Source organism: Platichthys flesus, chromosome 10 (genome assembly GCF_949316205.1).
Source record: "Platichthys flesus chromosome 10, fPlaFle2.1, whole genome shotgun sequence".
In the NCBI taxonomy this organism is placed as follows: Eukaryota; Metazoa; Chordata; class Actinopteri; order Pleuronectiformes; family Pleuronectidae; genus Platichthys; species Platichthys flesus.
In genome coordinates, this window is record NC_084954.1 from 17,994,538 (window position 1) to 18,016,209 (window position 21,672).

The 21,672-nt window shown below is 38.7% G+C and overlaps 1 protein-coding gene across 2 annotated transcripts in view; it reads right to left on the bottom strand.

The window, feature by feature from the left end:
• Positions 1 to 21,672, bottom strand: part of babam2 (BRISC and BRCA1 A complex member 2) — a 78,996-nt gene that overhangs the window by 43,702 nt on the left and 13,622 nt on the right. For both annotated transcript variants that reach the window (XM_062396818.1, XM_062396819.1), the window contains exons 5-6: positions 14,547 to 14,741; positions 13,363 to 13,437 (exon numbers count right to left, since the gene is read on the bottom strand). In XM_062396818.1, coding sequence (XP_062252802.1) covers positions 13,363 to 13,437; positions 14,547 to 14,741 — 270 coding nt within the window. The remainder of the gene's footprint in view (positions 1 to 13,362; positions 13,438 to 14,546; positions 14,742 to 21,672) is intronic.

Consider the following 21,672-nt stretch of genomic DNA (forward strand, 5'->3'; position numbering starts at 1 on the left):
TGCAATTTCAAGTTTTAATTCAATTGCATCAAAGCGTAAAGCACTATTGGGGATTTAGTCAAACCTGAATAAATGTCTCCTTATGAGACACCTGAATTAGTTAAGTTATTTTATGTGCAGAAATGTATGAACCAACTTATTGTAAAGAAAATACCCATCTGTTTATTCCACAATAGGCAAGTGTTTTATATTGTATTTGTATCTTATCAAATACAACACTTCATCTGACTGAAAACAATGTGCACACCTTCAATACAATAAATAAGATTATATTCAATTTTAAACACAATGTTTTTTGAGATTAATAAATCTTATAGTAGTAATATATTTTCCCGATAATATATTTTCTGAGAAAATATATCATTAGTCAGATTTGCTCTAAACTCAATAAATCAATATAATTTTTATTTTGTAAACTGTGCACCGCTCCATCATTTTCTGTGTAGATAATGAGTTCATTACTTGGCCATGACTGAGTGTGCTAATGTTTGTGATCTATTATAAAACCCACACTTGGAGACACATAATATCAATATCAGCCAATGAAGAAATAGATGTGAAGAGTGGGTTGGTGAAATCAGCTGTGTTTAATAAGCAACACCTACGTAATCAGCCCCCTGAATTAATAAAAGGCGACCTCTCAGTAAGGCATGCGGTTTGATCCCTCAATAACCCATTTAACACCAACACAATAAACGGTTATACGGGCTATAGGTTATAGAGATGTTTTTTATAGTGGCAGTGTCAAAACCGGAGTTGTGCAGAGGGAACACACTGGGGTGAGGAGGCAGAAGCTTTCAGTGGAGGTTAATAATTCAAATGACATTTTAAACTTTGTAGTGTAACATGCCTGGGAGCAGTGTAAACAATATGGGTGAAGAAAAGGTATATTTAATGTGTTAAAAGAAGGTTGTCTCCAAGGAATCTATGTAGCAATGGTATACACCAATTTTATACTCTTTAGTAAAATATATTATCCTGGATATCGTGCTGGGTACAATACTCAACAGTTAAAGCATTAATGTAAACGTTTTAGATGTTTTTCTGCTAGCTGAATACTTTATTGATAACATATCTAGTGCTCAATTTCACTGGAGTTTCTGATGTGACAATAAATAATAATAAAACAATGTATGTGGCTGGGTAAGGCCACAGATTTTGAGAATTGATTTAAAAGGTCAATTTGATTTGATTTGTGATTCGAACTAATTTAAAATGGATTTTGGATGTTTCAATAAGAAACACCAATTCTGCATGGTTATAAAAAGGAATCTTATACTTTGGATCTCTACATTTAAACAGAAACAGCTATACTTTTTTTTATTTACAATTTAAAAACAGGTATGCCATATATTAACTGTACAGATTATCTGCAGTGTATCATGAACAACAACTTAATAGTTTAAAAACAAACCACCAGACAGTCAATGTAAAGTCTCTGCAAAGATCTGTAATCTTCGCTAATACCTCAGGGAAAATATCCACTTTGCTGTGATTGTCTAAGAAAGCTTCTGCGCAATAACCAGCGGTTTGAATACGTACTGAATAAATACAGTGTTTTTTCAGTGAAGAGAAATGAGCAAAGTGTGTGAGATGCTGTGTCACAACAGCACACAGGTTTCAGATGCAAACTCACTGAACTGTTTGTGTGTCAGTACAATTTTCGGTGCTTCTATTGTATTAATGAGGCTTTGGAAAGCAACTATTAGTTTTTGGGGACAGTTTCTCACAGGACACCACACAGGTTACACAGGATGCATAAAGATTAGCTATTGTCCAGCTCCTCACTGTCTTTACAGATTTTAAAATCCAAAATGCAACAAGACATTTTCCCTGAGGCTTGGCGGTACCATCAGTGGAGCAGCTCCCGTCATGTTTTATGTCTCTTGCTCGGCCAGATCTCATTGTGCGAGATGACTGGTTCATGTCAGGTTAACAGGCTTAAAGCTTCATGCATCCATGGGAAAAGACCATAGAGTATAAAAGACATGTTAAAAGCTTGGTCGCGAGAATTCAGTGAATCAACATCAGATCATTGATATGAATCTCAATTTAAATTTTTTTACCCAACCATGATCCCCTAATATAATATAAACACATTCATCCAGATCTGCAACCAAATCTATAAATTATTTATTTGGCCATGTCCCAACTCACCATATATTTGAATGAAAATCGGTGATGTAGTTTTTTGAGTATTTCCATTGGGAGACAGACCAACACATGAAATCATTATCTCCTTGGTGGAGGCAACTACATCATATCACTGTTTTATGTTCACAACTGAAACAGGTCTTTATTTAAACTGGTTCAGTTGATTTTATGATGAAGCTCATTTTGTGGAGGACAACAATTAAACAAAGATACAGGAATGCCATTATGCTTAAAGAAAATTATCACAACTTGAATTGTAATCTCAATATTGATCAGAAGAATACCAGTAATTATCTTCAAATCAATGAGCTTTAGTCGTGGGTTTAACTCAGATTCCTTCTAATGTTAAAATTATGCATTCTAATCAAATATTTGTACGTAACCACAGCTGAAATGGGTCCTGTGCATAGACAATATGATTAGGATATACTTGCCCCTCACTTTGCTGCCAACCCCTATAATACCTTAAGTCTTCCCTCCAGAGGGAACAGCGCTGCTCTCTCACCCTCCTGCAACTGAGGTGGAAGACTGTGGCTGATAAACACGGCCCCAAGGAACATCACAAGCACGTTTTCAGAGGATCATTACGAGGACATTTTCATGTTTTCTCCTCCTTTGTGAAATGTTTACTGAAGCTGATATATAACAGTAAATAGTGATTTGATAAGAGAAAGAAATGTCATTAAAACCCAAATGATCTCCTGTTTACATTAAATATCTATTAATAATCAAGATCTTAACTTGGAAAGACAACAAAAAGGAATTTTACCATATGTGGCTGCTATTTTGTTTTACAATTTAACTCAGATTTGTTTGAATTTAAAATGTCTCACTCACCAGAAAAATGCTAGCAGTGTCTGGGATTGCAGCTTTTGCTAAGTGCTGATTTAGGAACTGACATTTGCATGAAAGAACAAAAAAACATGACATGAAATGAAAAGGAGGTACAGAAATAATCGAGTCACTGACGCTGGCACCACAAATTAGACAGAATGAAAGCCAGAGGCTCCGCTTCACCCTGACCCTCCCCCTGTCAGTAGCTGCCCGTGGAGCTTTGAAGGTTAAAGTGTGTGTGTGTGTGTGTGTGTGTGTGTTCTTGTGTTCTTCTGTGTGTGTATGCTTGTAATAATTAGAGTAAAAATAATTAGATGTAAGTGCTCTTGTTGAAAGCATGCACAGCTTGAACAGACAAAATGAAGATACAGGGACGCCCCGGGCTCAATGCAGCCCACCCTCAGGTCATTTCTGCAGGATGCAAAGATCACCTGGGGGGATGCAGGATACCAGTTGCTAGGCAGTGGTGAGGCTTTGTATATAAAAAGGTTAAAATATGTAAAAATGCGGCTTTAGAAGAGAAGTTCATGATTTTGGGAAATATTCTTATTTGCTTTCTCACAGAGTTAGATGAGAAGATCTATAGCCCTCTCATATCTTTACTTCCAATATACGAGGCTCTGCATAGAATGCAGAGGCTGGAAATAAGGCAACGACAAGTATAACTCTTTTTTTATGTCAAGCAAAATCTATCGAACAGCACCTCCAACGATGTAAGTCTAATCTGTAAAGAAATCAACTACGACAACTCAAGGTTTAATAAGGAGTCGTGTGCCAGATTATTTCTTGGCTGGAAGGGGCTCTGTAAATTTCTCTGGTGTCTCCACCGGATGCATGACAACTGCTCAGAGCTCTTCCCTATATAGCTGCTTTCAGACATGCACTGCAGTCTGGACATTCTCAAAAAACTGTCTCTATGGGAGGATGCAAATGTCCAGTGTGGCAGTTTCCGCAACCATTCCTGCCAGACCCTTACTGAAATGTCCAAGGGAGTCCATGAGAGAATAGGGAAGGGAAATGTCCTTGAGTGGGTGGGCCTGTCACTGATCTTTTTAACATGCATCGGACGCCAATCAGGAAAAACTAATAATATCTCCGGGAGAAAATGTGGAGCCATACCCAGAAGACGCCTACAAATGTCCGTGTTGATATGATGTAAACAAAAACATGTAACTTCCACAGTGGAATCTATACATCATGTCCTGTTTCCTACAAGCACTGCTAAGACGCTACTCCTTATCTAAATGTTCCAGATATTTTCCTGTAGTTGTTAACGCATCTGATCTGGACAATATCATGCTGCCTTCTTCATATGTGAAAGACAAACCCAATTTTCCAGAGTTTCTGTTTTAAAGAGCTTTTTTTATCAGTCTATTTGCTTGTCCTAAGCTTAAAGCTGCTAGCGGAAGGTTCAGATTTTATGCACAGAATCAAGAGCGATAATAATCTTCTTATCTTCCTATCTGTATAACTTAAGAAAAAAGCACATTTCCTTAAATGTTGGGACCGTTCTTCCACATATTCGATGAGTGCCAACGAAGATGGGAAATACAGCAGGCCGACATGAAGCATCATGATCCATCAAAACATGAAGAATGTACAAGCTTAGAGTTAAAAAAATCAGCAATTAGACCCATCCGCTGGGAGGAGCAACGGGGTTATCAGGAAAAACCCTCAGCAGCAAACTGAACGGTAAGTGCTTTTTACAACTTTAATAGAAACATCAGCGGCTGTAAACATTACACATGGGGTTTAAGAGGATTTATACTGTCAAGACTGGATATTTCTCTTCACAATTGTATGATTTTCTTAGTTAAATAAATGCTCTGTTCACAGCTCATCGTTCATTTTAAAGAGCTCGAATCTAGAAATATTAACGCCTAACGTTCACAGTTGTACTTTGGCAATACGCATTTAATACTGTCTGATTAGGCAAAAAATGATCGCAATAATTACCAAGATATTTTTCTCCCATCCGTACCCCAATCACATCATGAGCAGACAGCGGCAGAGGGTCTTAGCAGCGGCTCTGATGCAATTGCTCAGTGATGTGCTAAAGAGCACACAGCGCTATAACTATTCCATGTGCCTCCATCATTTATCAGTCACAGACCACAGCAGATATCAGTTAGATATCCCAAAAGTTTGGTCACCTGAAAGATCCTGTTGTTGGATCAATGACAGCTGAGGACCCCAAACCCCCCCCCCCCCCCACCACCACCCACACACCCACACCCACACACACACACACACACACACACACACACACACACACACAGCTTTTCGAGCTGGTGACATGGGTCAGTGCTTGTGGGGGAAACAAAGCTTAAGTGAAGCGAGAGCAGAGGGCTCAGTCACGAATGTGGCATCACTCCGCTCTGATCAGTGTAGACATTTAGAGCCAAGCCGCCGCTACACATACATATATAAATTTATATATGTTTGCTCTACGGGGCAAGGATGACCAGACAAAGGGCCAAAAAAGGCCATGGTTGTAATTAAAGGAAAAATGTTTTCTGCATTGTGAAGTTAGATATACAATTTTTATATTTCAGGATTAATAGTACACGTTTTACGCCATTATACATTTAGGCCTGAATATTTAAGGCTGGTTTTATCTCATATTGGCTTTCAGAATAAATCTGTTATGCAAACATAACAGGAACTTCAAACTTCAGTGCAAAACATCACAAATATGCCATGAAGTGGGAGGTCAAAGGCCAAAGCTAAACGAAAGGGTATGACTGAAAGTGGTGACAACCCAGAGGTCAAGGTACAATCACTGAAACAGTGCCCAAGAGAACTACATGCCCTTTAAAGAGGAAGAAAACTGCCAACACGCATCTGTGTGCATTTCAATATCTTCATCTCGTGTCCTTCCTACTCTTTCATTTTGACTGTGACTGCGCCCCTTTCAAAATAAATAAATAAGTAAGTAAGCCAGAGTTCCTCCCCCCTCCCTGAGGCTGGCCAGTCCATGCGGGAAGGTAAACATGTCCACTGTGGTGAGCTCACACCACGCGGATGCTTCGCTCCAGGTAACAGTCGTCCTCCACAGCCCTGCGCCCACCAGCACCATCTCAGCGTTCACGAGCACCGTAGAGTAGCCTATGTCTGAACAGATTTCCGCTTCAGTGCCAAACCCTCCCTCCTCAAGCAAGGACATCCATGGAATTGATGAGAGTTTGATTCAAATGAGGGTCAACAGTCTGACCTCTACCTACAGTACCTGGCTGATGGCTTGTACTCTGTCTGCAGTGTATCATCATTTTGAAATTTTTGTAGAAAGAAAACCACCAGGTATTAGATAGGCTGGAATGCATTCAAAAACAGCCCTGTGCTAAATAATGCATGTAGCAGTGGTTACTGCCAGTATGTTAATTTTAATAGTTATCACTCCAGCTAGCCAGATTGCAGTGCATTGTCTCGCAGCAAAAGTTGAGACAAGTTCGACTGCTTACACCATTTTTCCACCAATCGCCCTGTGTGTCAGCACCATAGACCTTACCTAGAAATAGATTATAGGACAGCTCCCCAAAAGTGAAGCCAAAGTGTCTTCATTTGCCCCCGAAGTCTGGCTGCACTATAGGTCATAAATCCCTCCTCCTCCATGTTTGTGATTGGGACATTGACCAAACGAAATACTCTCCAATATGGTTTCTGTCATATATGGTTTATATAGACCATCATACTGGTCTAACCCTGGCTCCAAATGACGTAATCAGCACAAGAATGCAACACTCAAATCTGGGATATTTGAGATTTATGGAAAGTGGGAGGAAGTAGTGAAGTGTCATCCATCTTCATATTCACTGTATGGCCGTCACTCAGCACAGTGGTCCCTTTAAAAAGGAAAGCTGAAAAAAACAATCTGCTAATCAAATCTAAACTGAAAACTGCCACATTTACAAAGTGATGAGTGGTTTTCATTTAAAACCATGTTTCCATGAAAATGACAAAGAAGGTGTAGAAAGATTAGCAGACCGATCTAGGCAGTGACCATCAGACGCAGAGCTCAGTCAATGAAGTAAGATGTCAAACCTCAGATAAGTTATTTTATTGGTTGTGATTTCTGTGGTAATAAATATATGATAAAAAATATCCTACATCATTCAAATATAGATTTAAAGGTTGCTTAGCATGGCAACAGTTGATTCTCAAAGGCATTCACATTTTTCTAAGAATTGTATTTTAATAAACACAAAAGCCTATTTAAGGGTCAATGACGTATAAGGATTTTCAACAGGCCAATTTTAAAATACAAAAAATAATAAAATCTATTATAATTGTTCAGACATTTGGAATGTTGTGTACACATAAAATCATATAAGAATTTCAAATTAAGTGATTTTAGTGTTTTTTCACCTAGATGAATTGGCCGTGGCCTTAAAAATGTCATTTGGTGCGACCGTGATTTATTTCAAAATTAATAAATTTCCTTAAAATACTTAAATTTTTCTTTTTAATTTTTCAATACTATAAAGTCATTAGAAACAAACTAATTGCATTTCTTTTGAGATTTTGTAAATAATCCTCATATTTTTGTTATATAATGTCACAGTCCCCTTCTTAAATGTAGTTAACAGACTTATTTTTCCTGTAAAGCGCATAAAACTAGAAAAAAATCCAAAAAAATGTCATCAATTTAAGCATATTGTATCAGTGATTAATATTTCAGCCCCAGAAATTTGATATTTCACTTAGAATTTCTTACAGGTCTTGCTATTATTGGTCGTACCACATGATGGGTGGTCGCTCCAAATGATATGAAAACCTCCTATTGTTTAAAGAGACCAATAAACAATAAATTCCATTCAAAAAATTTATTAAAACCAGATTGTATTCAAATTTGATAGAACTTTTATGAACACAAACATTATATATACATTTTTCTTTAACAAAAACTCACAAACATTTAAGTGCAACACACGTTGCTGTGAACAAACATTTCATTAAACTTGACCTGTAAATGCGGTGCACTTGGTTTAAATTGCAGGCATTAATTAACCCCAGACCTTTTTGAACTTTGCCCAATCTTTTATAAACACAAACATTATATATAGAATTTTCTTTAACAAAAACTCACAAACATTTAAGTGCAACACACATTGCTGTGAAGAAACATTTCATTAAACTTGACCTGTAAATGTGGTGCACTTGGTTTAAATTGCAGGCATTTCTTTAACCCCAGACCTTTTTGAACTTTTCCCAATCTTTGATGCTCAACCTAGAGCAGCGTGAGGTTGCTGGCTCAGGTTCTGAAATAACAGCTTGGACATCTTGCTTATCATAGAAAATTACATCTGGAGTTTGTGGCCACATAAATAAGTTCTTTTCACCAGACTGACGCATGGAGCTAACCTGGACTTCCTCTCCCACAACTTCAAGGACCTGGCCTACATATGGAAGCTCATCGTAGGTTACAATGACAAACTTGCCACTCAAGTCTTGAAGTATAGCTTGTTCACTTGGTGGCTCAGGATTGCTTGAGGGATCCTCAATGTGGCACATGGTGTCCCTCAGGTCTACCTTCACTGGCTGGTAACATAGGCAAGTCTTCATTTCTGCATGCTTGCAGAAGCATGACACCTCCCTATGACTAATTTGTGCAACTTCTGAAGATAAAACCTGGTGTATCTTTAAAGTGCCCCTCACAGCCGTCAATTTACCTGGAATCAGCTCATCATATTTCTGAATGCTCTCCTCGCTTATCCAGTGGTAAGTAATAATTGAGCAAGATTTTTTGGCCAGCATTTCGTAAAAGTCCAGTGGAGTCTGCAGCTCGCCTCCTCGTTGAACATAGCGATCTGCCTCCCTCTTAACGGCACCACCAATGCCGTCTGGGGCCCCCTTTCCATGGGACATTTCTGAATAGTTCCATGTGACATGCTTGAAACCTGTAAGGAAAGGCACAGTACTAAGGAGGTAAAAGTTTGCCTTGTTCCTGTACTGTGTAACAGGTCCATCACTGATTACATGGAGAATTGTAATCTGTGGGCAGGTTGCCCGAAGCTCCTTCAGTATGGGCTCCAGGTGTGCCCACACTGCCCGCTCATCATGGCGGAGTCTGTCTGCCAATGTTGCGTAGGATTTGGTGCCATGGACTGTGTAGAGGACAGCAGTGTGTAATGTCGCCTGCTTTCGGCTGCCTCCAAAATGATAAGCTTGAATTTCTGTACTCATCTTGCAGGCATAGTTTTCCGAAAAATCTATATGCAGAACAGCTTCGGATTCATTCAGATTTTGTTTTAAGTCACGAAACTGTTCTGTTTGATGGATCCAGTTGAATTGATGAATGGCTAAAGCTTCTAGCTTATTTTGGAACAGCTCTTTTAAGTCCTGGATTGCCCCTGTGTATGTTTGTTTTACAACATTTGCAAAGGTTTTCTCCCCGTTCGTTGAAGTAACCCGCACCCATTGTTCCCAAGAAACCTCAGTGCAGTCTGTCTCAGGAAAATCTATTTCGTTAAAGCAGCATTTCAGACATACACGATCCATGCATGCTTTATTTTTGGGGTCACACACTATCATTCTCACTAATTCCGAGGTGCTGGTTGTATTCAACAGCCCTTTCTTGGCGAGTTTTTTAACCAATAGCTGGATATTCTCATGTTCCATACATGCACATGTACTTCTATCACTGGTCTTCGGCTCTGTGATAAAAAAAGGCCGTCTTCTGGCAAATTGTCTGTAAGACATGGAGAGATGCTGTTCCACCTCTGTTTTATATTGTGCATGGAGCTCATTGAGGGGCTTTGTTAGAACTCTTCTTTGCATTTTCTGTTTATTTTTGGTGATGGTGTCTTTTTTCCCAGCTAAAAGATGACTGTTTTCATCTCTAGACAGAAAATTTATAACAGCTTGCTTTCTCTGTGCTGACAGTTTCTTGCACCCCCTTATCTTGAATTTTTCACTTAGGCCTTCTTTTTGTCTTGCCACTAAACTTTTCTCCCTCTTTCTGAATTTATCATTGCGTTTTTTCATCTCTGCCAGCTGTTTCCTCAGAAGTAAGACCTGCTTTTTCATTTTACAATTGTCTTTCTGCAGTCTTTTGCCACGTTTCTCTGCTGAAGATGTCTTCCTTCGCTCTCTCTCTGGTGTTGAGGACACTGGTGGATTAAAATCGCCATTTAGGGGTATGGGGTCTACCGCAGCTTGACCTGCATTTTCTGGATGCTCTTGTACTACATCAACTGGATCTTGTGGAATGTTCTCCATTGATGGCGGTGTAAGGTCTAGCAAAGCGTTTGCCATATTTTTTCTTTCCCTGTATGCACTGGATGAAGCCCTCCATTTCTCTCTCTGTTTCTTTTTCTCTCTCTCTGTCAGCTCACTGGACTTGACATATGGAATCTTTCCCTGCTGTTTTCTCCTCTCGTAGCTGAAATCATGATGCCATAAATCATAAAGTTGTTTTGGACTAATAATAGATGACAGAAGATGTGAACATTTTAAGGAAAAAATGCATTTCCTATAGGTAATGAAAAACACATTAAAACAAGAAGTAATTAATGTGGCTTTATTAGTAGTTTTCAATTTTTCAAAGTTTTAACATACCTTTCTCTTCTCCGAGCAAGGTACTCTGCTCTTGCTGCAGGGTCAGAATTAACACGCTGCCTATGGCGAGCGGTTTTTATTTTGCTTGAAAGTGGCATCTGGTAAAATAGATTAAAACAGTTATACATATACAAAAATAAATAATAAATCAATATTACAAAAGTGAAATTACATGCTCAAATTTGTCGGTGATATGTTATCACATTATTGTAAAACATAAGCAAACCATTGTTTCAGAAATCTTAGAAAAAAAATTATTAAAAATAAAGTACTCTATGTATATACATCCTTAATTTAACATAAAACCACTAAAACTCCTTATCTAGGACATATATCTATCATGTAAAACCCTCTGCAATGGTCGCACCACATGATATTTGGTCGCACCACATGATAGTTTCTAGTTCAGTCAAAGTTAACAGGCACAGAATTGGACTCCTAAAGAAAACAAGCTAGGTTAGCAAAAAAGGTTACTATGAAATTTATGATAAAAATATATACTTTAGGAAATAACTTAAAATTCATAGTTTTTTTGAGGTCGCACCACATGATATCCAAATGTGGCAACTACATACTAGCTCTTCAAAAGGTTATTTTTTCTAAAATTGAGAGAGAGTTACAAACCTGTTCTTTCTTTCATGGGTCCTTGGCAAAATGGTTGACAATGCAACTTCCTGTCTTTGAATGGATTTCAACATAAAAGTCCCAAATAGGTTGTTTCTTGATGGTCGCACCACATGATATTTCATCAAATGGACATCATCGGAAAAAGTTTGTTTCTATACTATGATGGAAATATTTATAAAAATGCTATGCAATTTTGTACAGGGCTAAAAAACACTTTTAAAATCATGCCAAATAGGGCAGAAAATAAATTTGATTAGAGTTTGAGTAATTTCAAAGAAGTTTTCCAAACAGCAGTCATGGCCGGACGGTTGCACCACATGATATTTTGACACTTTAAATAACAGAAACATTGAAAAAAATAATATTTTTCAGGAAAATTAAAATGGGTACATATATGGGAGAGTTAGTACATATATATGATATTTCTTTGTGTATTTTAACCTTTCTATTAACTGAGAAAATGCAGTCGGACAGAAAATATAGGCGTCACGTCAATGACCCTTAAATGGACATTTCTTCTCCCTAATAGCTCATAACTCTTGAAAATCACATTTGCTCCATGTTTAGGCCTAGTCTTCAAAAGGTGGAGAATTTTCCCTGCAAGACCAACAGTAACAAATTGAATGATATAAGTGAATCCAGTAGAATTTTGGAATGTTCCTTTACAGTGGAAAAACATGTAGAAGATCTGCCAGTTCAATCAGAAAGTACCGTAGTGAGTTAATTAACGGCACCTCAACTGCTCTACATCTACGGAATTACTTACAGTGAATAAATGCACAAACACACTCAACGCTGACGGAACTAACTGTACAACAACTGTCAAACGGAAAATTCAGGTCATCGGCTTGGCATACAGCACATGTGTGTTCTCAGAGTCCAGCCTATACGCTGCATAATCCCATTCCTAATGCGGAGGTGGACAAGGTGTGGGCTCATGTTCATTACTTTATTCTCTGCAAGACGATACTCTTCCTATCTCTTCAGCTCCCATGGTGATACTATGTATACCGTATCTGCCAAAGGACAGCACAGTGCTGCAAGAGAATGAATGTGTGTGTGTGTGTGTGTGCATGGTACGACTAGTGTGACAGGAATGCACGTTCATGTCCATGATATTGTGATAAAATCACTAAATATTACAGAGTTCATCTGAAATAACATTGTGTCAGTGGCTATACAGCCACCGCCATCCCCTGGTTCAAGGTGTCAGCGTTTCTCCCTTGCTTTTGAAAGCCCTTGCATAGAAACTTTCAGCAAGTGACACAGTGACAGCGTGCTTGTTTGAAATAAAATGTCACAGTACTGCTTCCCACCAGGAATGAGTCTAGAAACTTTCCTGCAATAACACACACTGGTAAAAAATATCCATCAGGACCAACAGTGTGGCTCTGAAATAGGACTTTTGGTTGGGTACACACAAAGACTGCTGAGAGAGAGAGTAACGAGTCTCAGTGCTCCTGGTCAGAGAGACAGGGGGACAAAGCCTGATGTGAGCCTGATGATGACTGCTGTTTCCCTTATGTTTATCATCATTTCTCCTCACAAACCGAAACAGAGGCCAGGCTGGAAAAGGCCAGAGAGCCAGAGCCTCCAGCGGGATCACGGGCTGGGTGGGTGGGTGAGGGTGTGTGTGGGGGGCAAAGAGAGAAGTGGAGATAGAGGAGAGATTGCGAGAAGGCAATCACTGATATGAGAGAGAGAGAGTTTGGGCTAAGCTGCCTCCAGACACCATGGGGCTCAGAGCAGATCGAGAGTGACGGCTTGCTGATTAGTCAACTCACAGCCCCCAAGACCGGAGTCTAAACACACACACACACACACACACACACACACACACACACACACACACACACACACACACACACACACACACACACACACACACACACACACACACACACACACACACACACACACACACACACACACACACACACACACACACACACACACACACACACACACACGTTCATTTAAATAAGCTGTTATGATTGCACACATACAAAACACAGACACACATACATGTAAGCAAATGTACACTCATGATATCTCATATCAGAAGGATCCAAGTCATGGCACAATCCAACTAGCGACAAACAAGTCTGGTGCACTTACATGGGTACATAATGTGGAAAATGTGCGGAGCTTTACAATGGGTAAAAATGTGTATTGTTCTGAAGAAGTTACCTTCAGGAGATAGACGGGAATGTTGCTGAAGTCCACCGGGAGTTTAAGAAGGAAACGGGCTGAAAACTCTCCCGTCTGGAGAACAAGAGGCAGAGGTAAAGTGTACTATATACAGTTCATGAAACAAAACACAATACTTCAATAATATGTATGTGACACACATTAATAAAAGGTAATTTGCCCTTAACATTATCATCAACAATAATCATGCTGAGTTTTGATAACAGCACCAAACAATACTTTGCTTTGGGGAATATAAGTAATTTAATTGTCACTCTTTTCCTATTTTAACAAAATATACCAGTCAACACATCAGTCTAAATAGGGCATTTTATATATCCAAAGTTAGTATTGCAATCCTCGAATAATGACCATAAATTTGAGGCAATCATAAAGACAGGTGGTACCTCCCCTTTGCAACACATGCAATTTCCAAAAATCTCCAATATCATAACTTTTCATAAAGCACTGAGCTTTTTTCAACCACAATCATCTTCACAGAGACTGGATGTTGCAACAACCTTACTGCATCAGTTAACATCAACTTTACCAGACAAATCTTCGTTAATCAAAGAATTATCTGTTGTACCAAAGCAATGATGGAGTTTTGAAATGGGCAGCTCAGGTAAAAAATCTGTAAGTATGCTTTCTTTTTTGAAAATGAAACGTTAATTTGATGTATGACTTTCCAATAAACACAACTGTCTCTGAATGTGCATTTTGTAGTTGAAGAGTAAAACTGGGTTATGTCCTGTTTATGAGTTACTGTCACTGTGTCCTCAGGAATTTGTCTTCACTTATGCAAACAGAGGACAGCACAAAGGCCTGAAATTAATTTACCATGGGGTGGAAATGTGATTGGTCAAAATCAAACCAAAAATACATTATTCTGACTCATCTGGCTCCAGTTATTTTGCTCAATCAAACAGGAAGTCTTATTACAGACTATTTCCTATGGAAAATTCCAGCAAACATCCAGAGATTTCCAGATCGAAAACTGTGTGTAATTTATGCACAGGGGATTAAAAAAATGGCAAAGGAGCATGAGCAAAAGTCAAACCTTACTCATATCATTCCATCTTAATCTCTGACAATCAGACGAAAAGACAGACTAGTGTTCCCAAGGGGACAACATTTAGGTATTTTATAAAAACTATCATGTGACTCTTTTTGGAAGGCCTTACCCAGCTGTTCTTGCGTCCGGCGTATATCTCCATGTTGCGGCCATAATTGGGATCCTCCAGCAGGCTGTCGTACTCAAAGAGGAGCCTGGAGCTCTCGCGCAGACGCTGACATTGGTAGCTGTGGTACTGCTGGATGAGCTCCTTCACCAGCTGGAGCAAACATTCAGGGTCCCCCGCATCCCACTGGACCAAGTGCTGCAAAACCAACATAACATTATTATAATTACAAAAAGAACATTTAACTCAGGATTAGCAGTCTTACTTGGCATCTACAACACTGTCTGTTGCCGATTCGGTGAGAAGTCTTCTGACAGGGACACAAATAGATAGATATGGTATAAAAACAAAGGAAGCTTGGCTTTGAGAAAAAACTGAAATCAATATTTCATGATTTTGAATGTCTTCTGACAAAACACAATGATAAGCTGGCATCTGTGTTATGCCAGTAATCATCCAGACTGCGCATATTCTGATTTGTCCTCAAACAAATATTCATAATAGCTTAACTGTAATTTTCCTTGCTGCTACATTGCATAGCTGTTTGCAGCTATGCAATGTAGCAGCAATGTAGCAGCATTTCCCGTATGTGCACTCATGCTACATCCATAGAGTTGTTACTGTCCATTAAATTCTGTGCTATCTTTTCTGTAACTTCACCTCAAACAACGTGATTAATTTGAAAAACTCAGTAAAACACATCGGGAAATGTTGCAAATGCAGAAGAAGTAGTGGGTTGGACACTGAACTATTAGTAGCAGTCGGGACATTTAGTGAGAACATGGTTGGGGAAAACTGACTGAGTCTGGAATAAAACAAGTTATTGGCCTAATACTGACAACTGGCACTTCCCATTACCAGAACAGAAGGAAAGGGTTGTGCTGGAGGATGTCCTGTTGCCAGAGGGATTTAAGCTGATATGGAAAATTACTGAACCTGATCTCTTCTAGCTGAAAGCCCTCTGACCAAGGCTGCCTCACTGACTGATAGTATAACATTTTTGATAAGGGTGTAGCATGATACTCAAAAAACCCACAATATTTATCATACTGCTAAACAATGGGGCAGTTTAGACTGATTTCTACACTGGTTTATGTTATAATCATAACCATGTTGACCCAAAGTATTCACCTGCTTTGTTAGTGCCCCTTGCATATCTATGTGCATGCTGACTATGCCTTCCATGAAATTAAATTCAAGCCATCACAATAAGCACCTTAGCAACTGAATGAGGCTAGAGAGCACTATGTACATTTATAGGCAGAACTACCATTATATGCAACTAGCTGTTTTATATGAAGAGCAGAACCAACCAGACATGACCCTTGTAAATTCTTCCAAACACACGTTTTTTCCTCTTGTCAACTGTTTCGCAAGAAATAGGATGCTAATAATTATTGTGTAGAACCCTTGGAAAATATCAACAACAGGAAACATGACAAGTTAAATAATATAAAGGATAGGTGAAAGGCACAAGGGCTTTATAATAGAACAGTAGATTAATCGGCACATGGATTACATTTACAGCTCTTTTTTAACCACATCTGTTAACCACCAAACAGCTTTACAGTTCAGGTCAAATTCGTGTTCTACATACACACAGAGCACTTCTGTAGCTACACTCATTAGGGACAGTTAGGGGTTCAGTATCTTATCATGTTTGACATAGTGTTAGGGTTAGGGACACTTTGACATGTATACTAAAAGAGCTATGACCTTTTGTTTAATCTAATGATGCTTGGCCTCCGAAGTTACTGATGCCAACCTACAGTGGGAAAATCTGAGCAAAACATACGTGGTTTAATGAGTCTAGTGAAGTGAACTTTGAATGACTCTGACTGTACTTATCAGGTTCAATAAAAAGAGATTAACGTAGACCCTTTCTGTATTGTTTTTTGAGTGATATGTTCTTCAAGTCAATACTTGCTTTCAATTTCAATGGGGCATTTTTCCAAGGTTTTGCTTGTGAAACATCTAAAAATCAGAGTGCATGTTGTTGCCAATGTGACATTTTTTATAGATTAATATATTTGTCTTTAGACATTGATCCCAGTTCTGTTTGTCTTTAAAAATATATGATGTAGTGGACTTGAAGTTAGCATCAAGGAACAGGTGACCCAACAACTGTTGAAGAACATTTATCAACCAAATGTGCCAAACAAACCTTAAAGTGAATAGTCAGGCATGTCGAAATTCACTTCAGAATTATTTGCTATCTCGTGCCATTTTCTTTGTGTGGCCGTAGATGCAAAGGCCTTACATTTGCAGCTTGAGAAAATGTTTCTTTAACATGGAGATATTAAATAATAAGGATATTAAGATGCTGAAAAACAGTATTCACTAAATAAAAATATTTGGAATGACACTGTGCAGCCCTTCAGCCATTCAAAATGAAAGTGATTTCTTTTTCCTCTCATTCTGAAAGTGAAATACTCCTGGCAAACCGTCAAACTATGAGTAGACAAACAGCATGTTGCCTTATGACATAGCTGCAATACCAACGCATATATGGAACTACAGTTAAGAACTGGTTGCCCTTGCCTTGCTGCAAGCCAATTCGTAGCGGATAACCCAAAAATCTGAATATAGACCCATCACATTGTGTACTGAGTGGGTGAGAAGATAAATAGGCACTGGGAATACTGTAACTATTAATACCCATTACACAGAGTTGGCAACAGCAGGATGTCTTTGACTCGCCTTAACCTGTCTCCTCGACTATATGTAAGTCTGTGCATCTGTCTGCCTGTCTGCTTCTGTGGCAGTCCACATCAGCCCATGTGGAGAAAGCTTCCATTGTTTCAAACTATGGCCAGGACATGCTAAACTGAGACAGTGACCTCATCATCCTGATCCACCACTGGTTACCAGCAATGCTGGGATTCCCGGAACAAGGGGGCGATGCTGACAAGGATGGGCATTGTCCAAAGAGGCAGTCAGTGCCCTGAGGCAGGAGTAAGCTGTAACTGAGGAGACACTGAGAAGGTGCTGTGTCAGCACTGTGACACAGGATATCAGTGGAACTCCACTGAGAATGAGGAGAGGCAGGGAGGAGAGATCAGAGGTGGGAATAAACTAAATGTAGAGCTCGGCAAGTAGGCCAATGCCAGTGAAAACAGTCTGATGGACTCTTCCCTTCTGGTTACATTGGTGGGTGGTGATGACTGGGACCAAATCTTACATCCTCTATGATGAAATAAAGAAGCTGCTTTTGTTTCCCCCTAAAGATAATTGTTTCTCAGAAAGAAAGCACAGGAACACGACAGACTCCTGTGTGTTAGGACAAGAGTGAATGAGAAACACTCCCTCAGTAATTACAGATGTCCTCAAGCTCAGTATTCAACCTCAGCTGTTCCAGTGGTGCTATTCGCTGGCCAATGAAAGAGGAGCTGAGCGTCTTGTGGGTGTCTCCCAGGTGAAGTAACTTGGTAGACTTCTACTGCTATAAGTACATATTGTGTGTATTTTAAACAAGGTATAGGCACGTTAGCGTGCTACAACTGCTTACATTTGCAATCAGTGTCCAACAATCCTGTGATGGTACAAGTGATTGTTGACTACTTTAAAGTCAACACTGCTCCACCAAATGAAAATCTACTCAAACATTGTAGTCCAAAAACAGGAACTCTATGACTCATGCAGGCTACCACAATAACAGCTCATTGATTCGATTATTTAAGAGACAGTAAGATAATAACTTATGGGTCTTGAAGAAAAAATCTGACATGTTTAGGTGACTGATATTTATGATTATGTACAGTTTAGTGCAGATCTAAGTAAAATCTGGATCAAGCTAATTTAAATATAGTTTAATTATTAGAATGTTTTGCCTTGGTATGCACTTAAATGAGGACCATTCTAGTTTTCCTCATTTTTTTATAATTTTATTTTGGTGTACATTTTTAAGTATTTTTGTGTTTCTTTAAATTGATTAAAAAAAACTGAAAAACATTATGTTCAAATTAAATATGGAACTTCATCCCAGATTGAACGATTGTAAAAGGACTGTTAACTGGCTTTAGTAGATTTAGTTATTGTTAAACCTATGTATCCGTTGTTTTTCTTGTCTTAATTATTTTTTTTTTAATAATGAAAATCAAGCTTTTGCTGTGATGCAAGGCACTGTTCAGACGTGTCTGAGAACTTATTATCAATAAGTTCTCAGACTATTATCAATAGTCGTATTATCAATCACACAATAACTAGCACATCTAACAAAGGTTCAGCTGAGGCTGATTGTAATTCATTGGTTTTGCATGTATTTGTTTTGAAAACAATGTACAGGTCAAAAAGTAGTAGTTTAAAAATAGATAAAAGTCATGCAATTCACTAGGATTCATCCTCTGGAGATATTAAAGGTGTGTATTAAACTGCATTGTAATTGATAAGATAGTTGCTGAGAAATGTTTGTCTGGACCACAGTAGTGGACTGACACAAACCCAGTTACATTGCCATCCCCGGAGACGCGCTGCTTGCATAGCTACAACTAACAGATAAGGCCAATAACAGGAAACCACAGAGGATCATCCTGTGTTGTACTGAATGTTCTGACTATGCTTTAACAAGTGCTTGAGTGCTGTAGAGAAAGCATCGGTCCAACATAGAGAGAGACAGAGCGGGAAAGCAGTGAGCCAAATAGCAATGTCCATGTGTTGCACTGTGTGTATGTTTGTGTGTAGACATGAAAGTCTGTACAGTCTCTTCACTGAATTGATTTTATACGCTCTGCTGAAGGCTGGGTTTGCCAAACAAATCTATGTGTTTTTGTCATGAATGGGACAAAGCCCTGGAAAACAATTACAGATTTGATACATAAAATAAGAAAAAATAGCTGCATCTCTGCTATTTGAGAGCTGAGATTTAACATTTGATGAAATGAACTAAACTAAAAAATCCATCACCATGCCCTCTGGATCATTCCCTGTGGATGGAACATCTTTCTCAGGGTTTTAGCCGCAGGGGGTAGATGTCACGGCCCTCCACAATACTCTGTGGCTCAATTTGGACCTTTTAATCCAATTATTGTGTAACAACACACTGGCTAAACCTGTGTCAAATAATTAAGCCTAAACTTGGCGTATGATAAGACCTGTCACCTATAAATCACTACAATAAATAAACCACTGATACATTCTGTTTTTGACGAGTACATATTCGTGAGGGAAGCAATTCATAATCTTATTGCCATAAGTATTAAGATTCGATTCAATATTAATGTTAAAAACTGCACATTAAAAATATAATGGATTAGCTTTAGGGTTTAGAAATAGAAGTGTGTCTAATCCGGGTAGAAAAGTCAAAATAGCACACTTGGTGAACACACATATTATAGAACAATAAGCCTTTTAACTGAAATATACTTTCAGCCTAACGATAAATTTACTAAAATTACCTGTTTTCTGATCAGACAGATATTTTGAGATTGGGTGAATACTGAACATGAAGAAAATTATGAAATATGCTCAGTAAGAAACATGTCATTGGAGGTAAAATTAAATTTTAACCAAATTTTGTAAAAGAAGTAAATGTTTACAAGTTTTACCACTTTTGGATACAATGTCAAGTTCGGTGAAAGCAGTAGCTACAGGAGTTGTCTTTATTGTTGAAAAATATCATTGCCAGTCTATTTTTAGGATAGTTTCCTTCAATCCAGGAGGTTTTATCAGTAGCCGAAATATCAGCAGGTCTCTTCTCTCCAAAACAACGTAAATAATAAAAGAATTAGTTAAGTAACAAAAACTGGTAAATAATGAATAAAACTTTGACATTTTAATAATGTTCACATGCAGTGAAGTCACAACATTTCCCGGAACATTTCCTGCCAATCCCCTGGTGATATGTCCAGAAAATGTCCATGAGTGAACCCATGTGACAATGCAGCAGGAGTGAGCGTTGACACACAACAGATGTAAAACCGGAAGAATACAAATATCTCAGGATGAAAGCGTGTTCCATTTGCATAAAACATGCCGACAAAGTCGTCAACTTGAAAAGACAATGACATTCAAAAGCGACCGGTCCTTAAATTCTCAAACAGGGTGCAGGGACAGCAAGAGACTGGGTCGCAATTTGTACTTATAGGGATGGTTCACCGAAAAATGAAATTTCCCTTATTTTCAATTCATCCCTATGCTATTAGAGGGGTTGGTAAAGTGTTTGAGTCCACAAAAAAATGTAGGAGTCTCAGGGGTAAACAGCATTGCAGCCAAATCCAATACAATTGAAGCAGCTGGAGTATGAGAGCGGATATAGCGATGCTAAAGGCGCATTCCACACGTGAGATCCACTAACAGTTGAGGACAAGATTAAGAGTCCACAGGCATACTTGGGTTCTGTAAAAATGCACTTCGACCAAGCTGTGTTTAGGTTTAAATACAAATGTCAGAATAATCACATCGCCTCTTTTCATACCTGTCAGACTCAGACTCAAGGGATCCAATAACAAGTGGACTCCAAGAACGTCCGTTCACACCGTGTCTCACGTGAACACTAGGGATCGGACCTCACTCCCTTACTGGAAATGCAAATACACATGTACATCATTGCCGTTTGCAAATTATGCAGTATTTAAAACGTATGACTATGATAGATGGGTCTCTTGAGTTTTTCTGTGTGTGTATGTTATAATGTTGCTAATATAACCTGCCAGGTATTATTGGTTGAGTAAAACAAAAACTCCATCAAGACCTCTCAGCATGTGTAACGGCACAGTTACCTGGTGAAGCGGCAGTTTTAGTAAGTCGAACATGTGAATATGTTGACGGGAACTGAACAGGAAACAGTGTTTTCCTTTAGGAACAAAATGTACACCTAAATTGAGCATCTTCACACTGAATAGACCCAAGTTGACAGAATTATTTCTTCCTGTGCCATCCGTCTGTGCCATCTTCGATCCAAATTTTATCTTAGGCCAATGAAGGATAGTCTGGCATCTGAAAATGCAAGATAATTATATAGGCCAAGGGAAAATATTTGTTTTTACGTCTTAAATGTGATTTTTATAGATGCTGGCAACCTGATCCAATAAATCGCTGTATACTTGAAAGTGTGGGGCATTAAAAACTCCCAAGTATTAAATTAATCTCTGTTAGTCTCTAATTCAAGTGTGGGCTCACACCCTGTTTCGCC